Below are 23,556 nucleotides of genomic sequence, written 5' to 3' on the forward strand. Positions count from 1 at the left end.
AGACATTTCTGAGGACCTCCTGTGTCATTTCATTGTGCAGGTAAGCAATTGAACCTGCCTGACTGGTTTGGCTGGGAGCTGGTCACTAACACTTGCAGCTTGAGAAGTTGAACTGAGACACCATTGCTCCCCAGGTTCTGGAGGCAAGTTCCTTCCTCATGTGGTAAAATCTCCATCCCACTTGTCTCACAGGAGTCTTTATTTTCCAGCCATTTTCTGCTGGAGCAAGATCCCTGTTCCAACATGGCTTACTGTTGTGAAGCTTCAAGTGCCCAGAGCTGATTAAATAAATACAGCTACAAAAACCTCCATGTGCAAGGATTCCTTAAAATGTAATCTCTTTACAAACCAATCCCCAAATAAGATTGTATTACATTCCATACTGAGCCAATTATCATCCTGCATTTTGTGTCACCAAGCTCCTGTTTTTTGTATGTCCTAACAGCAGCTGAGACGAAGATTCAAGAGCTGGTTCTTGATTATACTGGGTCAACATCTCTATCTAAAGTCATTCCTTCATAATGAATCTGTCAAAGTTCAACAACAGCTTTACAGACTGCAAATAAACACACTCAAATACAGACAGAACAGGAAATCAGTAGCTAAAAATCTCACCAGTGGAAGTAGCACAGCCATGCTTTCATTACTTCTTTAGCTCCAACTGAACAGCAATCATTCACATGATGGAGGAGTAATGTCACCCACCAGCTATTCAGCCTGCTTAGAAAAGGAACATTCCACAGCCACTGATCACTCAGTCTCTCCACAGGTTCAAAGCCTGGGACAAAGTAAACAACTCTGAGCAAGTTAAAATTCCACCCAGAGCATCTCCCAAAGCTCACACTCCAGTATGTCTTGAAAAAGAGAGTGCTCTGCATACCTATATTTTACAGGCCTAGTGTGATATCTCAATCACCTGCTAGAGCAGCAGAGCAATGAAGAAATGACCAGAATATCTCTGGCTCCAAGCAGAAGTGTTCTCAGTATTTCCTCCAGGCATCTGTTTTATGTTATAGGTGCTTATGAGCATTGCTAAAAGTTTCAGCAGAGCTACACTATCGGCATAATGGCAACACTGCCAGCAAACCTCCCAGCAATAAATCAGCAAATCTGGATCTTCCAGTACTCCAGGGGGAGATCTGTGAATCACAGTGTATACAGACAACTTCATTCATCCTCAAAGGATCCCAGAATTCCCAGAGCATGTTCTCAGTCTCATCTCCAGTTCCATCTGGTCAGGTAGGGTCTACATACAGGTCCAGTAGATTGACTCCAATGATATGCATTGCTTTAGAACAAATTTTCAGAGAAAAAAAGCATAAAAGAAGATAAACTTATTTTACCGGTTTTGAAGTTTAAGGGATAAAACAGACTTACCAAGAGTAGATCAAGCCAGCCTAACTTGGTATCTCTCTTCGATAGGAAAACCAACTTCTTCTACACAAGGGAAGTGTGGTAGATAAATTTATCTGTACCTCAATAAAGCATCTGATATGATGCCACACTCAAAATCATTAGCCAAGCTGGAGAACATGGGGATTAGTGTAAGAATTGCAGTGTGGGAAAGGAATTGGTTAAAGACTCAATGACAGGAGTTGTGCTGGAAGAGGAATTATTAGTCTAGAGGGAACTTAAGTGTGGAAGTCCTCAAGGATCTTTTCAGACTGATCTTATTTCAGTTTTTCATTAATGACCTTGGCACAAAAAGTCAGAGTATACTAACAAAATCTGCTGACCGTGTGAAGTCAGGAACTGCTGCCAATAGCAGGGAGTTCAGAATATCTTTCAGGAGTAACAAGATGTTCTTGAGTTCTGAAGGAATAGAAATGTGATGAAATATAATAGTCAAAGTGCAAGGTTAAGCATTTAGGGTTTAATAAGGATTACTGTTATGACCAGGGGCTCGTAATTTGGAAATGAGTAGAAGGACACCCTGGATATATGAGCCCATTAAGGGATAAGGACAAGCATAACCAGCAGGGTGACAACCATGAAAAGGACAGATCAGGTCTCAGAAAACCAGTGGAGAAGGGAGCATGGACATTCTCATAGAAGGCTTCACCTGAACAGCTGTGTGCAGAACTCAGAAAGAACCATGCAGAAACCTGCCAAGGAAATCATTATGGTACCAGAGATATTACTCATTAGGAGTCTTAAAGATCAGAGTTTAATCACCTTAACAAAATGATAACCAAGAGACAACTGGATTGTTCCCCTCAGACACACTGGGTGGCAGAGAAGTAAACACTGAGGAAGGCACAGAGATACTTAGGCTAAGGAAAAAATTTGGCCCTAGGACAAATGGATATAAAATGGCCATGAATAAATTTATCTGGAATTGAAAGGATGAGTTTTAAGCACTGGAAAATGAAGGCATGAAACATCCTCTTGGCAGCAATGGCACAAACAACCTAATGACTTTGAAAAAGCAGTCTCGATTGCTTATAATGGGACTGCCAGGCTCAGTTGCCAACGAGGAAAGGGTCTGAGAAAAGTGACCCAGGAATGACTGTACCCCTATAGCCTTACATTTTAAACACAGATATAATGGGAATGAAATGAGAAACATGTTTTCTAAGTGCAGAGCTAATCAGCCAGCCCAGAAAAGAGCAGCTGCACCAGCTTAAGATGGAAGTCCAAAGAGTCCAGTGTCCTGTGGCCAGCAGTGCCAAGGAAAGCATGCAAGGCCACAGCAGACACAGTGTTAGGACTTGGAGAACAGACTCAAACTCCATTAGTTTTCAGTCCAGAGGTCCCATAAGCTAGCAATGATGCCTTTAGGAGGGGTTTCAGCTCTTAGCTGATTTTGCTTCCATATATCTGCCTGAAAACTTTTGAACTTCTGCAAACTCTTAGCATTTATAATTATCCTGGGAAAGGACTTCACACCTGCATTTGTTTTAAGTTTGGACTTTCAATCAGCATTGTAATTTGCACATTAAGTCAGGTGTTAATCACCCCCAAACATTACCTATCTTTGAGGCTGAACAAAACACCTTCTGGGAAACAATAAATCATAGAAGAGGAATAGAAGCAGAATAGGCTTTCACTGGAAGCAGTAGCAAGACCATTGAGGCATCAGTGAAGCTACAAGAAGTCAGGCAAACTATGTTTGTGATAATACCAGCACCTCTTAGCACCATATGGCAAACAAACAGCAGCTTTGCTGGCCTCAGGAGATACAATGAGATGAGTAAGCCTGGGATAGGAATGCAGAGAAAAGAGTTCATAAATTGTGTACAAGAGCAAGGATAGGGCAGGAGGAAGATGAGAACAGGAGGAAAATTTGAGAGCACAAGACAGATAACTTGGTGAGCCATATGCCAGACCAGAGAATTTGAAAGCATTCCCAGAGCAAATCTCTACATTTGTCTCAAGAAGGGATGGAGGGGAGATGAGGAGGGGAAAAGGGGATTAAATAATTAAAAAAACTTTGCCAAATCTGTCCAGATGCCTTCCTCTGATTCTCCGATTATTTCTGTGGTAATACATTAGCAAAATCTTAGCTGTTCCATCAAGTCCAGTGTATCCCAAAGGAGACTCATTTATGTATTAACAAAAAAGATGTATAAATAAAGTTGCACTATATTATAAAGCATAATAATAAATGCTGCTCCATAATCAGAAAACATTAAAATCTCCCTCTAGTAGCAGTCAAGACAGCCACTCTGCAGAATGGAAAACTTTGAAGTGTTTCCAAGTCAGCAGCTTGGATATCTGGGCAAGAGTACAACGAGCAGACAGATAGACAAATGCAACTTCCAGATCCTTTGCTTAGGAACCAGGAGCAACAACAAAGAAAAACTCCATGTCCCAAGCCAAAGCACAATTGGATTAACCAGTAAAACCAGGCTGTTAAAGAGCCTGGACAAAGGAGCCCTGTACCGAGGTCACCCTTTCAGATCTGAGCTGCCAGGATATTTTTTGCTGGAAATCACTGCAGGCAGAGGAGACTGAAAACCAAGATCCCTTCCATTTTCCTCTGCATGGTAATCTCAGCTCACAGCACAAGGCACTATGATGGACAAACCTGGGCCTGTTTCTGTCTCTTGAAGAAAACAGGAGAACTCCTGAAAATACAAAACCCCACTCCAGAAGAGAGACACAGGGCTGACTGCATGGAAGGATTTAAATACTCACATTGATGGTGCACAACCACCCAGGACCAGCCTGGAACTATGGACAGCAGACAGCACAGAAACCAAAGACTGAACAAAGAAATTAACCAAAAGAGCTCTGCAGATCAGCCCCCAGGTAACTTAATCAATCCTTTCTTCTGTGAAATTGTGCCTTCTACATGCTAAAGCACAGAACACCGTCTTCAAATTATTGAATTAAAGCTAATGACTTGGTTCTTTATTATTAACATCTTCAACCTGATGCCTAATTCCTTACAGCAATTGCACCTGAATGATAAAGACATTAAGCACTATTTTTATAGAAATGTAAGAAAACGTTCTGCCCTGGCTGAACTCATGTTGGTAAACTCCTGCCCTTCACCCTGATATTTCTCATATAGTCACTTATTGCTGTCATGATTCTTTATAGCACAAGCAGTATGGGGAAAGGACCCTGCAGTCTGTATTTGTACAGCACCTGGCACAATGGGCCCCTGACTCAGAGCTCAAAACCCCTAAGCTTCCACAGCCCCTCTCTCCAGGCAGAATTAAGTGTCCTCAAGTGTACACTTAACCTGGCTGCATTTTGCCTCAAACCCCTGGGACTTGTACTTAATTACTGGAATTTATACACAGAACCACACACTGTAAAGATGATTTCACATTTGACAACTGAGAGACATTCAGGAACACACAGACACCACAGCAATAGGTGCTTTATAAACCCTACCAGAAGGTAGATCTAATGTGAGGCAGATGCCTTGAAAGTCATTTCCCCATAGTCCAGAAATACGGATCTGAAATATACAGGCACTTACACAGTGATTTGTTTTAAAGACTTAAAACCAGCAGTTTCACAAGTCTTGAAAATATGGGTGGGGAAAAACTGCTTATGCTGCTGGCATTTTCACAGCAGTGCTAGTCTAGGACTTATACAAAAACACCCATCATCTTGTCCTCTTTAATTCCAGCTTGTTAGCAAGGCATTAAAACTTACACTGAAGGCAAAGTTTGCTTACAGTCTGCAATGTCCCACACACTGCCAACAGGTGGAGTTTGGCAATCCAGCTGTTGTGTACAGATGTGCTTTCAGTGTAATGCTGAAAGATGAGAGGAAAAAACCCACACGCTCCTTTTCTAACAGATACATCCATTCCAGTGGCCAGCATGTCTCAGTTCAGCTCAAAGCCTTCACTGCAGCATCTTCCAAACATCTCTGCCTGCTCTGGAGCCTGTCAGGTTAAAATCAGTGAAAAGGCACAGCCTTCCAGCCTCTTTCATCTCTGCCTCCCAGAAAGAAGAGTGACCCAGGCTTATCCTCCAGGCATCCTTACAAGTACCCTACTTTTTCTTGTGTACACGTACAGAAGTGGAGACAGCTGTATCCTAGAAAGTCAAGCTATTCTTTATAGCTCTAAATTAAATTAACCTCAATGTAGTAGCAAAGAAGAAAAAGGTACATGAAATGTGCTTAAAACCTTGCCAAAAGAATGCCCAGGCCTTTCTCCCAGTGCAGTGCAGAGCTGGCACTGCCTCTCCAGGCAGAAGTCATACCTCAGAAGATTATGTCAGCTCCCTCTCCAGGGTCAGATGTCACCAGCATGGCTGAGGCTATGACAGCTTGTCATTCACATCAAGATAAAGGGTTGGAAGGTTCACAATCAGACAGAATTCTTAACAAATTCATCACCCAGGCAGTTCCAAGCTGACAGTGTGAGAACAAAGCTCTCTCACCCTAGGGACACAAGGAAGGGGACTGGGAAAGGGGCTCAGTACTATCCTTGATTGATTAAGAGGAGTGGTGAGGACACTCATTGAGGCCATATCTGCTAACAAGCAGCAGCAGAGCCCTATAGAACATCTCATACACAGTTAAAGTGTGTCAGGGAATGTGGTTACATCCCCTTCCTTTCCCCAGGCAGCTGTCTTCCACTCCCAATCCAGTTCAAAAGAGCCTGGTGTTCTCTTGGCTCACTCTTTAGCTGTCATTTTATTTGTAGCTCATCCATTCCCAGCAGCTTTTGCTCTAGAAAGTACAAGGATTGACATGAAGACTCTGCTGACAGGAGAGTGTCTGTTCCACACAGGAGGGAAGACACCCAGCCTCATTCTTCTTTCTTCTGGATCATTCAGCTTAAACTGTTCTGAGTGCTGTGTACACCCAGAGAAAGAGCAGGGAGAGGGACACAATCTCTGCACCCTTGGTGACATACCCAGGGACCCTGGGCTCAAATCTCAGCAGGACAACTGGGCCTTCTTTCTTGGAGAGAAATTGAACTGCAGGTGCTTTGCCACTAGGGAGTCTCTGACAGTGAATGGTTAAGGGAGAGTTTGGGGGTATCCAGGGGTTTATGATGCCAGAAAATAAGGCTGCACACACACCATATTGCTGGCAAACCACTGCAAGAATTTCATTTTATGAATACTCTCAATAACCGACAGAGAAATATCCAAGGGCAGCTTGTGTTGCTGATAGTCCAGGTAGAGAAGTATCTAACATGTCACTGCTTGTGCCCAGAGCTATTTGAGAGCAAAAAAGGGAGGCTGGTTTCAATGCAATCAAGGCTAAGAACCCTAGCTCTTCCTGGCTGCTGGTTAGTACAAGCAATCTCTAAGGCAGCAGTAATCTCAGGGTACAACATCTTTAAAAAGCACTTTGTAGTGAAAGGCTCCCTTGAGCTGTGTTTTAAATAGTCACCTTTCCTGTATGGAGCTAGGCTCCTGCAATGGATGGAAAATACAATTCTCATTTCAGCTTTTCCTGTGGTTTTCAGAATTTTGAGGTCTGTTTTGTTTGAGGGTTTTGGTTGGCTGGTCTTTTTAACAAAGAAACACCTTTAAAAGAAGATAATTTTAAAAAATGTGTACAACATAAGAGACTTGAAAAGGACATTAATTATGAAGCTAAAGGATGGAGAAAGCATCATCTTCCTTGATCTCTTCCAAGAAAGAAGGCTGACTTGTACCAAAGCCTTCTCTTTAAGCAAAAGTCAGATGTTTAAGAATAAAATAAGGAATTACTTATTTTGAACACAAGATAAACTCTGTTCTTTTTAATCTAATGGTATTGTTTCCATATTACAAGGCCCTAGAAATAGATCTATCATTCTGAGTTTATACTGCACTTCACTTCCCCTCTGGTCCTATTCAGATGAAGCACATCCTTAAAGTCCAGCCAAAGGAAACTCAAAAGTTTAAAATCCCTAGGGAAGAGGGCTGGATTGCAGAGGGTTTGTTGTATGTGCCAAAGCTGAAAGCTGTTTCATGCAGCAGCTGCAAGTGCAAAAAGAATCCTATGAAATTAATCTTCTTGCATGCAATGCATTTATCAATCCCCATGAGCTTCCCAAGGAGTATCACTTCCCCTGTTACGCACACAGCTAAGGCTGTTTCTATCCATTACTCTTACCCAATGCCAAAGGATGGTGGGCAGAGTTACACCTGCCTGAAAAGCTCATCTGAAAGTGGAATTTCTACAAAATATGCTGAAGAAAATGTGCAGAATAGGCCACCAAATCTTTCCTGCTTTCCAGCCATTCCCATTTTTCAACCTTTCTAATGACTGTGGTCCCTAAGTACATCCACACATAGCCCTCCAGCACTAAATTTAGTGTCAATTGGGCACTTTACAGTTTGTTGGTCCTGACTGATGCTGCCAAACTATAACATGCTTGGAAATACTGGGGTATTCATTTGTATGCCACACGTGCACACAATAGTGAGCTTAATTGGCATTATTAAATCAGCCTCAAATTGAGAACAATGGATAAACATGCTTGAGAAGCACAAAGTAACATTCTCTTACAGATTCACAATAGGCATCTTGACCTGAATTTAAAAGTTATTTCTATGTCTAAACATGCAGGTAGCACTCAGCAGGATTTTTCAAAGCTCCTTTGTATACTAAGGTCAGAACTACCTTTTAACTGTACAAGTTAATCCATTAACCTGCTGAGAGTCTTTCTTTCAAGGTTGCATTCCCTTTCATCCTTACACATTTAAATATCTCTGAAAATCTGGACATTTATTCAAACAATTAGGTCTCACCTAGGTACCTTCAGTCAGTGCCAATAGCCAGTTGTAAGAAATTTTTCAAATGTATCTTTTGTGCTAGAAAAAAATGCCCACCATATGTGCCAAAACAGAGGGCTACAGAACCTATGTAGAATGCTGCTAGAAATGTATAATACTGACTAGTTTTGCCAAAGGTAAGCATGAGGTTTTAGGGGTGGGGGGGAAATGTTGCAAATGCAGAGCAGAGAGAAAAGCTTATTAATTTGCCTGGGATTTTCAATAAGGATTTAGCAGAAAACATCCTGCTCTTCACCTCTCTCTCCATTCTGTGATTTATCTTGCTGGATAGTGAGGGCAGGGGGTGGGGATACTGCTGAATTGTGCAGTATATCCAGAGGTACATCTGCAGGAAAAGGAGCCAAGGTGAGGAAAGCAGACAGCTTTCCCACTGCCCTGCAGCAGCTTTTTGGACCTCAGACCGCCAGGCTGTGATAGGGGAGACAGAATCACTTGAGGACTGAGCAGGATCACCCAAAACAGGGCAGATGCTGCAAATGAGGATGCATCTTCTGCAGAAGCTGTCCCTGCAAGCAGGCTGAGCCACATCCCCAACAACAACACCCCAACACCTGCTGTGACCCTGTCCTTGTCCTGTCCTCATCTCCACAGCTCTGCAGGACAGAAGTAGGACAGCTGACTGCAGGGAAGGCAGCCTGCAGGTCAGAGATGAGGCTCTCTGCAGCCACAGCTCCTCAAGATTTGCAGCATTTCAAAGAACAGCCTGTATAGAACAGCAATGGGAACAGCATAGGCAGGGTCCTGAGAAAGAACGAGACGTTGATTTATTCATTTCACTAGAATGCACAAGAGCCAGAGAAATAGGTTTAACTGCTCAATCATCTGTGTTGCTTTCCACATAGCACTTTGCCCAAATGGTGCCCGAGCTTCAACATGCAGTAAAAGACTTTGACTCCAACTTTGAGGGGATGGGCAGGAAGGCTGCCAGGGGCAGCCAGAGCACAGCATCACCTTCCCCCCTCATCTACAAGTGAGGGGATTTGAGAGCAGGCAGTTCACACCAGCCTCAATTGCAACACAGGTCACTACAGCACTATGGAGCACGTGAGGCTGGTGGTGAAGCATGATCTGGCTGCTGAGGTTAGACCCAGCCTAAACCTAATCCTGATCCAGCCACCCACAGACTAATGGATTTGTTCAGTTGCACATGCCTAACTCCCTATTAAGCAATAATCCGGTCACACCACAATGCCAGTGCCTGTTCTTCACAACATTTAGCTAGAATGTTTAAAAGGAAGATAAAGTCAGTAAATGTCAAAATGCAACATGTACTGGGTCAAATTCTCTTGATATTTGCTCTTTGAAAGCTTCAATGTCACACAGGCATAATTACAGGGGCTTTTGAAGCAGTAATTTATAGAAGCCTAAGTAATGAAAGTTAGAGGTTGGGTTTGGTTTTTTTCCCTTCCTTTCCATTGGAAATCTTCCATTTGATATAATCCAGACAAACTCTGATATGGTCTGTTGTCAAATCCCAAAGCCAAGGCTGGTAAAACTTAAGGTGTAAATATAATAATGAAGCAACAGGGATGAAGAATTAAAATTAACAGGAAAAATTCTGAGCATTATTGGGATGGTTCTTCCACATGCCTGTTTTTTCTACATAGTAAAATTTGGAAGGTGGTTAAAGCTGGAATGACCACAAAGTTTTAAGTGCAATTTTAAATCATTAAAAACAAGGAGGAAATTAAGCTTTTGACTAGACAGTGACAGCTGCTGTGCTATTGCAGCATATGCCCTCTGGTCCACACAAAGCCTGAACTGTATCCCTTCAACACAGGAAAGAAACACGTGGATTAGGTGTGCTATAGTTATAGAATGATGCTCTCTTTTCTGTTCTGCAATAATCTGTCTTTTGCTGTCTCAGAGCCATGACCTTTCCAAGGTTTGCACTTCAGGGGGAGTTTCCATCCCCATCCCCAGAGCTGCAGCCATCCATGCTGGGAATCAGCAGCCCTGTTCTTCCTCACCAGCCACTTCCTCAAGTCTTCAGGTTCTCCCCTCCACATTCCAAGCCCTGCCTCCAAACACCTCCCACAGCAGCTCAGCTCTGGGTTTATTTACAGATTTTACTGGCATTGCTGCAATTCCAAGTGTTGCCCTGCAGATAAAGAGATTGAGAAGAGCTGTGCCAGCATTAGCGAGCCAGAGCCCTGTGCTGAATCTCTGCCACTGCAGTTACAAAACTTTCTCCCCCTAAAAAATTTATTTCACCTTCATTGGCAAACACTATTATTTACTTTCTCTCTTGTATTCTCTGTAGTAATTGTTTAATAACCATTCCAAAGAGCCTGAAAGACTGACGACTTTGGTGCTCTCTTTCACCCACTGGAAATGAGTCTCTTGTGTTGCCTCCATCTCTAAATCCAGTTACCCTGCTGCTGCTACAGCTGGTGAGGCTCCAGCAGTGCTATCAGGACAGGGAACCCTGCAGCAGAAAGGCTGTTGCTAAGGCTTTGACAGTATGTCATATAACTCTGCTCAGGGCAGGTCTAATCACTGCTGTGCTTTAAAAGCACTGATAGTTCTAGAGACTGGCTCACACTCCACCTGCCAGCATTGTCAGCACTGGTGGAGCTGGGGAAAAGCCCCAGTAAGCACAGGAAATTCTTGGGGCAAATTTCCTTGTAGGGGTAGCATTGTGCAAATTGCTTCTCTAGGAGTTCTGCATTGAGACTTATTTATGGGTATTCTCAGTTCAGTAGACAGAGAGAGTTTCTAACCAGGCTCTAGTCTCTGACTGAACTGAGAATACCCATACTTATTTTCATTGTTTCTTCCAAATTTCCCTTGTCTATCTTTAGACTGAAAGCTTTTGTGGGGAGGATTTCACAGCTGCTTTCTACCCTCTTCATAAGGGCAAGAGGCTGCTGGGTGGGAGGAGAAATGGCAATAAATCAAGTGAGAGGCAAAGAAGAGGAGATTCATGGGCTCTCACATGTGCTGACACACAAGTGAGTGCCCTCAGCTTTATCTGCTCACTCTCTGGCCTCTATCAGAGATTCACGTCATTACCCAAGTCAGTGATTTCCGAGGGGGAATTCTTTCTTTGTCTCCTTGACACAGGAAAACCAAGGTAGGCAAACAGGCAGGGTGGGCACCCCTTCATCATCTCTACATGTACATTCAGATAGGCTTTGTTTGGAAATCCCTTCCCTCCAGTCCCTGTCCCTCAGGGCTGCCTGGCTGAGGTTTTCTGAAGGCTTGGCACTTCACAGCCACCTCAAACATGATTACAAGGTCACATAACCACATTGCTCAACGCTCTCCTCACTGCACCAGCTCCACATTCACTCCACAGTCCGCTTCAGCCACGTCCCACCTGAACATAAAACCTTTCACAAATTCACTACTGTTCTTCTCTCCCCTTTCTCACTTCCCCCATCTATGTTCTCACTGAATGCCTCAGAGAGAGCTGAGTGTACTCTCACTACCCTTAAAACAGCATGAGAAAGGAGTGGGTTTAAGTGCATGAAAAGTCTGATCTCAGGTGACTTGCCCACAGCGTTTCAGTTTAACACTTCAGACACAAGAGATCCTTTGTCTCCTAACATTAGATTTTTTGCTTTCTTTACTCCTATAGGCCCACCACCACTGTTGAAAGATCTCTCTGCACCTCCAGATTAGGAATCTGCACACTGCACATTTCAAAGATAGCCTATCAAGTTCCAGAAGTCATCCCACCCCTTCATTTCTTCCTAAATTATGAAATATTTTATAATCCTTCTAGCTGTAGTCTAATTTTTTAAAAAACTTTTAATAACTCTACTCTGGATTGACATGCTACTTACAAAATGCTTGGCAAAAGCAGTTCACACTAATCTTGACCTAACCTCCTATGTGGGACTATCATATTCAGCTGCACGACAGCATTTATTATATTAACAATTCACCTAACTCTGGGAAACAGTCAGAGATGCAACTGATGTATGAAATCAAGTCACACCTCCCATTTGGATGGGAGTGACAGTAGATTCCATGGGATGGTTACATGGGATATACACCTCAGAGAGGTCCTAGGAGGCAGGGGGATTGCAGTGAGGCACCCAGGCATTAGTTTTAATCCAATTAGAACAAATCCCAACAGCAAGACAGACACAGCAACATGAATAACACTCCCACACTGGATCACATGTCCTAAGAAGTTTGGGCAGCCCACACTGGAGCAAACCTGAGCATTTGTTAGGAGAAGGAGGAGGATTAAAGATCAGGCAGAGGCAATCTCCTGCCCAACAAACCCCGAGCTGCCTGAAGGATGGACATAGCCGAGCCATCACACGAGGCCAGCCATGAACTGCATCTGCCATAGCCACTGGCTGTGAAAAGCCAACTTGAGAGCAGCAGGGACTTGCCCTCACAGCATCTTTCCAAATATAGCACTCTGGCTCACCAAAGGGGAGAAATAATGGGCAGGCAAAGAAAGGCCTTCAGCTGAAAGCATTGTTTCTCTTTCAAGCTCTGACCTCAGATAGATGTACAACATCAGCTAGACCTAAAAGAAAAGGGCAAACATCTCTTTCAAAATAACAGTCTCACCAACTTTCTGATTTATAAATCAGTTCCTTGCTTCCCATGACATCTAAAATTAAGCTCAGAAGTGAATTTCTCTCCATATAATGCTCATTCACCAATTTTTAATGCCTCAGAGGCAGGAGGTGGTGAAACGTGCCATTCCAAACGCTACCAAGAGATGGCACCAGGATTTCTGCGTGCCCCGTGCTCACCCAGACCTCGGGAACAACCTTGGGAGATGCTGCTCCTCTCCGCCTCACTAATTCCTCATCTGTTTTCAAATCTCGCCTGAAAACATCTCTTTTTCCCTTGTCTCTACCTCTTAATTTTTCAATTTCTTTCATCTACTGCTATTAGCAGTACAATGCCAGTAAAGTGTAATTCTGAAATGCAACTCTATTTGTTCTGCAAAGCAGCACTGACATACCGCCAGTCTGAAATGAGATTTTGTGACTGATTATTGATATTAGAACAGGTCATTCTTTGAGAGAAACCACACAGACCATAAAAAATAATGAAAGAGAAGGAACTGTATGAAACTGGGACACCTCTGGCTCCAAGATCATTTCTTCTATTACAATGGCTCATTGCAATAAATTTGCACAGTAGGGTTTATTTACTTATCTTAGTGATGCAACCATCCCTGCTTCATGTTATCTGAGATTTTAGTCAAGATGAAAAGACACTTTATATAAAGAAAAATTTTCAAGACAACACTCTTTCCTTTGTTGCTGTCATAATCTCATTCTGAACAGTATTTTCTAGTTTTATTTAACAGGACTTCCAGGATAAATCCCATGTAGATCAAGGCTAGATGGGAAGCAAGTAATTTAGCTCTAATATAGCTCAACAGAAATGTTTTTCCCTTTCCTATGAATTTTCTACATTAATCAAGTGAACCAAATAGTGTCTGTTTATTCTCAAAATGCTAAGCATTGATTAATTCTGACCACATTCCAATAGAATCATGTGTTACTTTCCAATTAAATATCCAGACTGCTCAACATGATTAATGACAAAACACAGACTAACAAGATGAATTAAGAATGATTTGCTTTTGATCTTCTATCAGGAACCATTGCCAAATAAACAAAGGCATAAAGCTGTATATAGAGCATTCCTCAAAAAGAGCCCATCACAACAGCTTCTCTATCAAGTTGAAGAAAAACCTAAAAACCTGAACTAATCACCATGTTTGTGCCTTGAATTTCTGCTCTTTCTCAAAATACAGTCTGACAGTGGCCAGATATACCACATATTCTGTTCAAGAAGAGAGCAGCTGGAAGTTTAGACCAACCCAGGGGGTGGAATTGCAGTAAAGATTTATGGTGGTCTACCAGCAAGACATTATCCAGGATTAAGGATAGAAGAAAAAAATCAAACTGCCTGCAGTGTGGTCTAGGACACATTTGCAGCTGGATCTCTTCCATATGCCTCCCCATCATTCTCAGCAGAAGAAGCAAGTCCAGTATTCAGGTCATTCCCAGTATACAGCTCCTCTCTCTTTATCTAAAGAGTAAAATATATATATAAAACCCTATATTCAAAACCTAACTTGAAGCTGTGTACAGCCTTTTAACTTATATCTTCAGCATTTCCAGGGTCTTCATATTCTCCTTGGTCAATCTGACACAATATCTGATTAAATATGGCTTTTAGCTTTACATGTGCTCTTTGATCACCTTGGCATTTCTCTTTTCACTTGCATGAGCTCTGCTTCCTGTAGCCAGTAAAAATCTCCTCAGCTACCACTCCTGTGATACAGGAACCACTTCATGGCCATGGCAACAGTGCCATCAACATTCCTGCATGTTTCAGGCTCATCCCTCCGCACCTCAAATCACCCCTGAGCACTTATAGCAAAGACAAGATCCCTGTGGAATTCTCACTCCTCCTGGGTTTTGAGCCCTGACACCCGAGGGATCTGACTCCACAAATCTTTCAGCAACCTTCTACTTGACGCGGCTTTAAATGCCCATCTTGCCTCTTCCAGTTGCCCACTGCAGACTCATCCTCTACTACACAAAGAGAAATAAACATTTTCAAGACCCCAAGTTTCTAGAGGCAAACATTTACCACATGTGAAGAGAACTTGCTTTTTTTTCCCTTCAGTATGTGAGGAATCCAGATATCCACCTCAGGTGAAATAGAGTTACATGGGAGGATTTCCTCCCTTTAATGAAAACAGAGATTATCAGCAAGAATTTGAGGCTATGGAAATATCCCATAAGCACCAAACATAAGAAGAATTGTGATCAAATGTCAGAAGTGGGTAATGCTGGACATGAGCAAAGGCAGATAATTTCTGCATATCACATTTTCTAGTGAATTAATTTGGCACCATTCCCAGACCTTTTTTATTCACTTTCCACTTTTAATTAAGTAGTCAAACTTTACTGGAATAGCCCAATGTAGAAAGCCAAGTATTGTGAATATCCACAGAAAGAGTTTTTATTTCTGATGAATACTCACTCTCGTTGTAATCTTTCATACGAGGTTTATGCGAACACTTACCATGAGCCAGCTCTGCTCAGTATGAAAAATAGATGTACTCATAGAGGTTTGAAAAACAAAGACATTTTAACAGACTATCCAAATTGCTTCAATAAAACTGTGCACCAACCTTTTAACAGCAGAAAAGGAAAACATAATGGAGGGAGCGACCAACGTACCAGTCACCCCACCACTTGCCATTTTCTAAATGGCACAAGGTCTTCCTCTTATGAAAGGAGGATAAACTCTGAGTGTTTTGTTTTCAGCCTCTTTGATACTCTATTTTCAACATGAGGAGTCCTAGAAGAGCCTGCACAACACATAGCCACAGAAAACTCACAGCCTCCAAAGCTACTGGTGAAGATACCTGACAACCTGGACAGAGTCATGCGGAAGAGACCAGCTCCTGGCTGACCAGAGAGCAACCATCTCCCACTGTCACATTCCACAACCCATCCAATGACATCTCAGAACAAGATGGGAAAACAAGCAACAGCATTGAAAGGAACACTGGAAAGCAGGAGAGGGGTGGAAGCCGTGGAACATACAGGGAATAATAAGGATGAAAGGTGAAAAGAGCAGTGATCATTGCACTGTATGAGGCATCAGAGGTGTTACATTAGAGAAGGTGTTGATGGAGTGAAGATTTGAGCATCCCACACACACTCCTATCAGATATCCCAGCTACTGACATAAACAGAAATGAGAAAAGCAGAACATCATCTGGCTTTATTTTAAACTGTCCCTGTAAGCGGTATCAGAGAACCTTCTCTGCAGCAGAGCATCATGAGAGATGGGCAAGACAGCCTTAAGCCTTGGATGCCACAGTTGTTAACTCAAGAGTTCTCTACACCTCAGAGAGGTTCGTGTTTTTTCCATGTAGCTTTTCCCTCAGATATGGGTAGATCTGGAGAGATCCATAGTCATGGCACCAACAAGCTGAAGACCTCAAATGCCTAACTAAAGCCAATAAAGCCCATGAGTCACAGTCTCAGGGGAATCAGAGCTACTTGGCACCTACCCAGAGAAGGTCAATTGGAGCATGGGGAGACTATTTCTAAATACCCCAGAGCTTTGCCACTGGGAAAAATAAATAGAACTATGTATCTTGTTTCCATATCTTAGAGGGCTAAATAAATAGCTCTCACAGGGCACTCTCCAGGGCAGATTCTTAAAGTGACCTTGGCCCTGCTGCAGCCCAGGACAGGGGAACGCGGGTGTACCCACCAGAGAAGCGGTGCATTTTCAGTGCTGCATTCCTGGCAGCTGATCAGAGAGCCAGGGTAATCTCAGCTCCCACAGTTGCCGGCTGATCCTTCTCAGCAAAAAGGCAAACCATGGTAGCACATAGTTATGAAGTGGAGAGAAGGTATCAAGAGCAAATACAAAGTGAGCGTCAAAGGATTTCTGGGACAACATTGGAATTTTCCTCTGTTGGTAAGTTAGAGGCTGGTGCTCTCTACAACCTCCCTGTTGATAGCCAAAAATAAACAGATGTTTTTGTGACCAAGAACCACACCAAACTACCACACTCCCAATTTCAGCATAGCCACAGCCACTTTGGGAAGAGCTGCACCAGTGTCAGATAGCTGGGAGCACACGCTGAGGTAGACAAAGAACATAACCTCTTTTTATCCTTTCTCCCCAGCTCAGAAAACCCATCCATAAGCTCCCCACCCCAGTCACCTCACACAGCTTTAGCTAGAGCAAGTCAAATCATGGAAGGACATTTTCTGCATACATACCTACCTCCATTTTCTGATGAGCTGCAAGGATGCTTAGGGCTTTCAGACTACAGCTATTCCAGGCATTTGCTAATGCTGGGAGAGAAGATCTGTAACCCACTCTACAATCTGTTCTTCTAGGCTCAAGACCTAAATTCTTACCAACAATGTCTCCTAAAGCCACTTTCCACAACAAAAGTCGCACTTCCAAGTGAACTGCAAACAAACAGAGCCTCAACTGGCTTATGAGAAACTAGTGCCTTTTAATAGGTTGCAGTTGTGTTTTAAAACAAAACAGGCTTGTGTGGTTCTTCTGATGTAAAACAGGCTGTCTCCACTGTGCCACTAAGCTTCTCAGCTGCCTCTAGTTATGAAACAAAAGGCACGGCTCTGAGCCCTGGGTAGGTCAGCTGAGTGGCCACCAGGCTTCAGCTGATTTATGGTTCTTGTTCATTAGACCAAGAGCAGGTGGGAGCCAAATCATCTTTACCTGTGAAACGATTGTGTAAAGATTGTATGTGCCATTTTCACACTCATGAAAAATACGTTTTAAGAAGAGCATAAATATTTTAGGAAATAAAAATAAAATTAGGAAACTGAACTAGCAGTGAGAAATCTCAGGTTGACAAAAATTAATGCACAAGACACCTTTTTTCAAATGAAAAATAAATTCAAGCTTTTCAGTAATAAATAAAAAGGCTTATTACCTATAAAATGGGATTTACTGAGAGCAATTTTGAGTTTTCTTTTCTGATGTTTGTGTCTATGTTCAAGTGGGAAAAAATTCCCACAGAAGAATTCAAAACAATCCTTGTACACCAGATAAAAGGAAGTAAAAGCTAAATATTGCATATTGACAGTGTGGAATCATTTAAATCAAAAGCAGCATGTTTCTCTGATTGTTTCCCTTAGAAGTATTTTAGAGCACTTTAGAGACTACATTTAGAGCGACCCTCAGCAACAATCCCTGCATCTCCTTGTATCTCAGCAAAAAGCCCGGCTAGAAAGGTGTGAGAGACAACAAGGTTTCCACTTCCTCTATGGGAAATAGTCAATGGAAAATAAAGCACTTCTGCACAAAATTATTTTTAAAAGACTTTAGGCAACCAGTCCCATTGCTTAACAGAAAACTGATACAGGCACAAGTCCCATCACACACAGATCCTAGCCTATCACAGAAGCAGAACTAAAACTGGTCTTATCACAGCCAACAGTTCCACAGGAAAATGGGGAATTGAGTGGAATTTGCTTAGTTAAGCAGGGGCTTGAACCCATCAATCACTTTTGGATGCCTCAGAAGCCAAACTCAGCTCTTGGTCTAACTCCTTCTGGCTACCCCTGTCATACATAAAACAGTTCTCCAGGCTGCCTAAATTTTAAAGTTATTACATGAGGCCTGAGGGGAATGTTGAAGGATGCTCAGATATCCTAGGAATAAAGTATTACTGGTAATATTCTTTGAGTTGGGTAATATCCAAATGCCTGTGTTAGAAACATCCTGGTGGAACTCAGGTACTTTGTCTAAGAGAGCTGAAGCTGTGAAGTAGTTCCAGGTACTTGGCACTGTGCTAGAAAGCCAAAAACACAGGCAAAAGTGAGTTGGCTCCCATCAACAAGGCAGCTGCAGGAAGTTGTGCATCTGCTGGGCTCCCTCAGTATCGTATTTAGAAAAGTAAACTGTCCAAAAAAATTGTGTATCTCCAGACATTCAGGCAGAGGAACTAGAAGAAAGCTGCACTTCTCAAACAACAGTACCGTGTGTTGATGTGCAGCTTAAGCACTGGTGGCTGGTGGAAATGAATTCAAATTCCTTCCCAGTTATTGTGTAAGTCATGATATTGAGAGAATTGGTATCACTCTGATGGTAACAGCAGGATGGGTATTATTTAACACATCCAGGGTGACTGGCCCCCATTTCAACCACAGCTAAGCGAGCTGTGGCCAAACTGTTGTGCTGTGTCTGTCCATCCTTCTCACCTCGTGCTCCAGCTGAAGCTGCTTCCTCAGCAATCACCAGCCATGGTCTCACCCATGTCAGGTCCATGCAGAAGCCAGGACTGGCTGAATGCTGCCTTGTCCTTGCTGACACATGCCTGAGCAAGTAGGGACTGTGCCCCACAAGCCATTGCATGTCCCAGCAGGAGAACTGGCAGCTTCTGTGTAGCTTAAACGAATGGGATTGTGTGGGCACAGCTCACAGCAGCAAATTCTTCCTCCTGCTTTTGAAGAGCAAGCCAGAGATACGTGCTTTGCTCTCATGAAGTTTGCCTTGAATGGCATCTGAGAAAGTGGTCAGAACAGACAGCTTGGGGACTAACAATCAGCATTAAGATGAAGATATAAAATGGACTTGATGTCTTCAGGAAAGAACTATTTGAAATATGTGGGATGGGCTTAAAAGCAGATGCAAATTAATACTAGTAAGAACTGTCATACTTCAAAAATATCATGATGACCAAGTCATGACCCTCTGCAAATGGAGGATGAGGCAGCACTGCCACAATTCCACTCTATCTACCCCCAGGCTGATGGTGGCAGGCAGTTCTGGCTGAGTGGGAGGCAGGAGTGGCTTGTCTGCTGCCAGCACATGCTGCTCCAAACCCAGTTGTGGCTGGGAAAGGAAGGAGGGTACCTTGCAATCAAACTGCCATCGCTGTCTAGGGCACACTACAAATAAAGGGCCACCAGCATGAATCATATGATGAATCACAGCATTAACGTGTCCTTCAGGGAACTATTTCTGCCTCTTAAAAAACCCTGCAGATTTAAAGTGAGTGGAAACTGCATACATTTCTGATTTCTTTGCCTCTTCAAGTGGAACCAGAATTTTATTTCTTGCTGTCCTGGAACGATGAGTTCCCTTGGGGCTACTGCCTACCTGACCGTCCTGACGTGTCTCTTGCTGTAGGGAGTGATGACTTTGAAAAGCAGCTCCATTGCTCCATTGATGCCAAGCATAGTTCCCGTGGTAACTATGGCAATAAAAGGAAAAAAGCAGTCAGCTCTGAAGGAGGCAGCTGGCAAACATTGCTTAGAAGAGATGTGGGGAAGAGCAGCTGCCCCTGGGGCTATGAGCTCTCTGGGCTCCCATCTGGACTCCACAGGTCCCCTTAAACACTGAAAGTGAAGCACAAAGCTGTCTGTGGGCACAACCTGAGCCAAAATCAGGTGCAAAATCAGTCCTGCAGCTCTTTCCCAATTTCCCCAAAGCCCCTTTTCCTGTACACATTGTACTCTCCAGAGAACAAATTATAATTAAACAGGGTCTTCTCCCAGAAAAAAAATGACAGAGCTCAAGTTCATCCCACATTTTCTACATGCAACTCAATGAGGACAGCTCATTTCATAGGGGCTTAAAGGGCAGGGTTTTCTTTCTGTCCTGTTATTCAGCAGAGTGCAAGTGGGTTTGGGGGGCATCTGAATGCAGTTTTATTTCATCTAGGCTGATTTTCCTTTTAATCCTTCACTTTTTAACAGACTAGGAACTTCTTTAGATAGATTTTGCAGTTTCAATACCTAATGCATAGCCTAGGTGTTTAGCCAGACCTCCCCACTCTGAGAGAGGATATCTCTGTGTAATGAAGGAACAAATACAGCCCTGAAATATTAAATGGATGCGACCAAGGTGAAAGGATCAGTAATCAACAGCAGCCAGAAGGAGCCCTGGCTGCCTGCCCACTGCTGGGTTTTGGCTGTTTTGTAGATATCTCCCAGTGGTCATCAGAGAGCTGCCAGAGGGCTCATCATCTCCTGCTGTCCTACCGTGTCCCTGCCAAGCTGTCCTGTGATGGAAAGCCTCCAAGGCCTGCCAGCTACATTCACACTGCCTGGCAATTCATTAGAGCCAGGCTGGTGGACAAGGCTGCTCCAGCTCATCCCGCTCCAGAGCAGGATGTGAGCAGCCACAAACATCTGGTGGCAGTGAAGGGAGCAGCCAAGAGCGGGGCATGAGGTGAGACAAGGACTTATTTTACTATTTTCATACCTAAGCACTCTCAAGAGCTTTGTATGGTTCTGGATTCCCTTGAGTTCCTCTCCATAATTTTTAAGGCTGGGAGCATGTAATCCCCTGGTTTGATATCACACCCATACAGGTTTTCACCTAACACAGAGGCTTCCCAGCTGGGCCACAGAACCCACAAATTCAAAGTTATTAATGGAGAGTGTTGGAGATACCTGGAGAGTAACAGAGATGCTCCAGCAAAGGTGCAGAGCTGGGGCTCTAGGGTCTGATATTAACAGAAAGGAGGACAGGCTGCAGTGTGCATCCTAAAACCTCTGCAGAAACAGCAGCTGAACTGAGTGCAGGTGCACTGAAGCAGGGAGCAGGGAAGTAGGCAAATCATAACTTTGAGTGAGAGGCAGCACAGGGTCACTGCACAGCTGTGAAACCCAAATAAAGGCACATTTCATCTTCTGGCTTTGGCTGCATTTTCATCCACACTCAGACTTTCAAATACTGCTTATCATGGGGAGAGGGGTTGAGTGTTGAGGCTTGGCTGCTTGCCTGAGGAAACCCAAAGTATGAAGCCAGCTCCTGTCCAGGCAGAAGGGACCTGCAGGGCTGGGCGCCAGGAGAGCTAAATCTCAGGATGCACAGAGCAGGCTGCAGACAGGATGGCCATCAAGAATTATCTGCTGGGTGAGGGATGTACAGAAGGAGAGGAAAGGGTTAGAGTGAGCAAAGGGAAATTTGTGCTGAAGAGCTCTGTGCTTTATAGCACAGAAAGCCAATATGAATCTGTAATGATCCTGAGAGAGAATACTGGAAATCTCTTTGCTTGAATCCTTTAATACGAGGGCATTGCCAAGCAAGAAAAGCTGGGAGAGTGAACATCTGAGGGGATACTAGCCAGAAAACCAGGATCTAATATCTGCTTCTTGGGAGACCTTGAATAAGTAACAGATTTCTCTCACCCTCTGCTTCTCCACCCTCATGGAGCTGCTCTGAGGATCAATACAATCAACAATAGTGAGACATTTGGCTGTTATGGTAATGGCAACTGTATAGAGACTTAAGTCTCAGAGCAAAAGAATTGACTATATATATTCCAGAATAGGAGATCTTTGCCATGAATATTTTTCACTACAGCACTTTTATTTCCATAGCTCACAGATGAAATGCACTGTAAAGGCTGCATAGGCCCCTTGAGGAGCACCTTTTTCTAAGGTTGTTCTGGCTTTTGTGCTTTTCTGTGTATTAATGGTGCATGCAGGCACTAACCCTACCTGGAATAATGTTTCTTTGCATTGAAATGAGTAAAAAAGAACCCTGGTGGCTGTCACACAGAAGAAAAGAGGAAAATCCTGGCACTCACCATTAGAAGCACAAACCCTCAGGACCCAGAGGCAGTGGGTGAGGAGCAGGTGGTGGCCCAGGTGTCTTCTTGTCAAGCTCAGTATTATATCAGTGGCTTCTGCCTTCTGCACTTTAAGCCCAAACTTCCTATCTGTGAAAAGAAAATGAGAATTAAACTATTGCAAAGGCCAGGTCATTGCAGCTGCGCTGCTAAACTTATGTTTATTAAGACCTGTAACTCAAAACCTTATAAGAAAGGTATTTGAATGTATCAATGAGTTAAACCAATATTAATCTCACTGAAAATGGAAAAACATGGGGTTCGCTTTGAGTCACCATATATGAAACACAGAAGAGACCTTTAAAGGCCACTTAGTCCAAGCCCCCTGCAATGAGTTGCACCAGACAAGGTTGCTCAGAGCCCTGTCCAACCTGACCCTGAATATTTCTAGGAATGGGGCATCCACCATCTCTCTGAGCAACCCATGCCAGAGCCTCATCATCCTTATCATGAGATATTCCTTCTGTACATCTTATCTAAATCAATCCATTACTCCTTGTCCTGTACCAACAGGCCCTACTAAAATGTCTGTCCCGTCTAGCTACTGGAAGGCCACCATGAGATGATCCTCATTTTTGCCCTCCCCCTAGAAGCCCCCCGGCAGGCAGCAGTACCTCGTTGGCCCACCCTGGCCAGCAGCCGCAGCAGGGGCAGGAGGGTGCCGTGGTCGGGCGGCTCCGTCCGGGCAGCCGTGGCCAGGGCCTGCAGCAGAGCCTCACTGCCCCCCTTGCTGACCACGTAGTGAATCCTCCGTCCAGTGCCTGGGAAGAGAGGAGAGACTGATCAGGACATCCCCTCACAGCCATCACAAAGCCTCAATCTGCCAGGAGCACTCCACAGAGCTTCCACGGCCTTCAGAGAATATTTGAGTGCCGTGAATGCACGAGCATTTGCAGAATGGTCCACGAGTCTTTGGGGACATGGGTGGTGGCTGCATGGTGGAACTGTGTGCTCTGCTGCCTGTTACCACGACAAACAGTCGTTGTCTCTTCAGACCCACGTGCTGCAGAAGTTTTTCACCCATTGCATTGAGATGTGGCAGAGAGGAATAAGCAACGGCACCGACAGGTTTCAAAGCAGCAAAAGGCTCAGTGATCTGTTCTTAGATACTGGAAATTAAACAGGGAAAGAACTGAAGCTGCACTGGGCTTCTGCCAAATGAAAAGGAATCCTAGGGAAGCCTTGGGGAGAGCTTTCAAATAAATGGAGGTCTCCAAAGAACCCACACTCCAGCCCTTGGAGCCTTACCGTGTTAAC

General features: G+C 43.6%; 1 protein-coding gene across 28 annotated transcripts in view; it reads right to left on the reverse strand.

Annotated features, from left to right (window-relative positions):
* Nucleotides 1–23,556, reverse strand: part of AGBL1 (AGBL carboxypeptidase 1) — a 388,880-nt gene that overhangs the window by 343,998 nt on the left and 21,326 nt on the right. For 13 of the 28 annotated variants that reach the window (XR_014957536.1, XR_014957537.1, XM_085588337.1 and 10 more), the window contains 3 exons: nt 22,914–23,060; nt 22,258–22,389; nt 19,818–19,911 (listed from right to left, as the gene is read on the reverse strand). Coding sequence is in view for 22 of the 28 variants with exons in the window: in XM_085588337.1 (XP_085444463.1) it covers nt 19,818–19,911; nt 22,258–22,389; nt 22,914–23,060 (373 nt within the window). In the remaining 6 variants the exon portion in view is untranslated. The other 15 variants (XM_085588335.1, XM_085588343.1, XM_085588356.1 and 12 more) reach the window with 13 other exon arrangements.

This window comes from Lonchura striata, chromosome 10 (assembly GCF_050655825.1).
Source record: "Lonchura striata isolate lonStrDom1 chromosome 10, ASM5065582v1, whole genome shotgun sequence".
NCBI classification, from domain to species: Eukaryota; Metazoa; Chordata; class Aves; order Passeriformes; family Estrildidae; genus Lonchura; species Lonchura striata.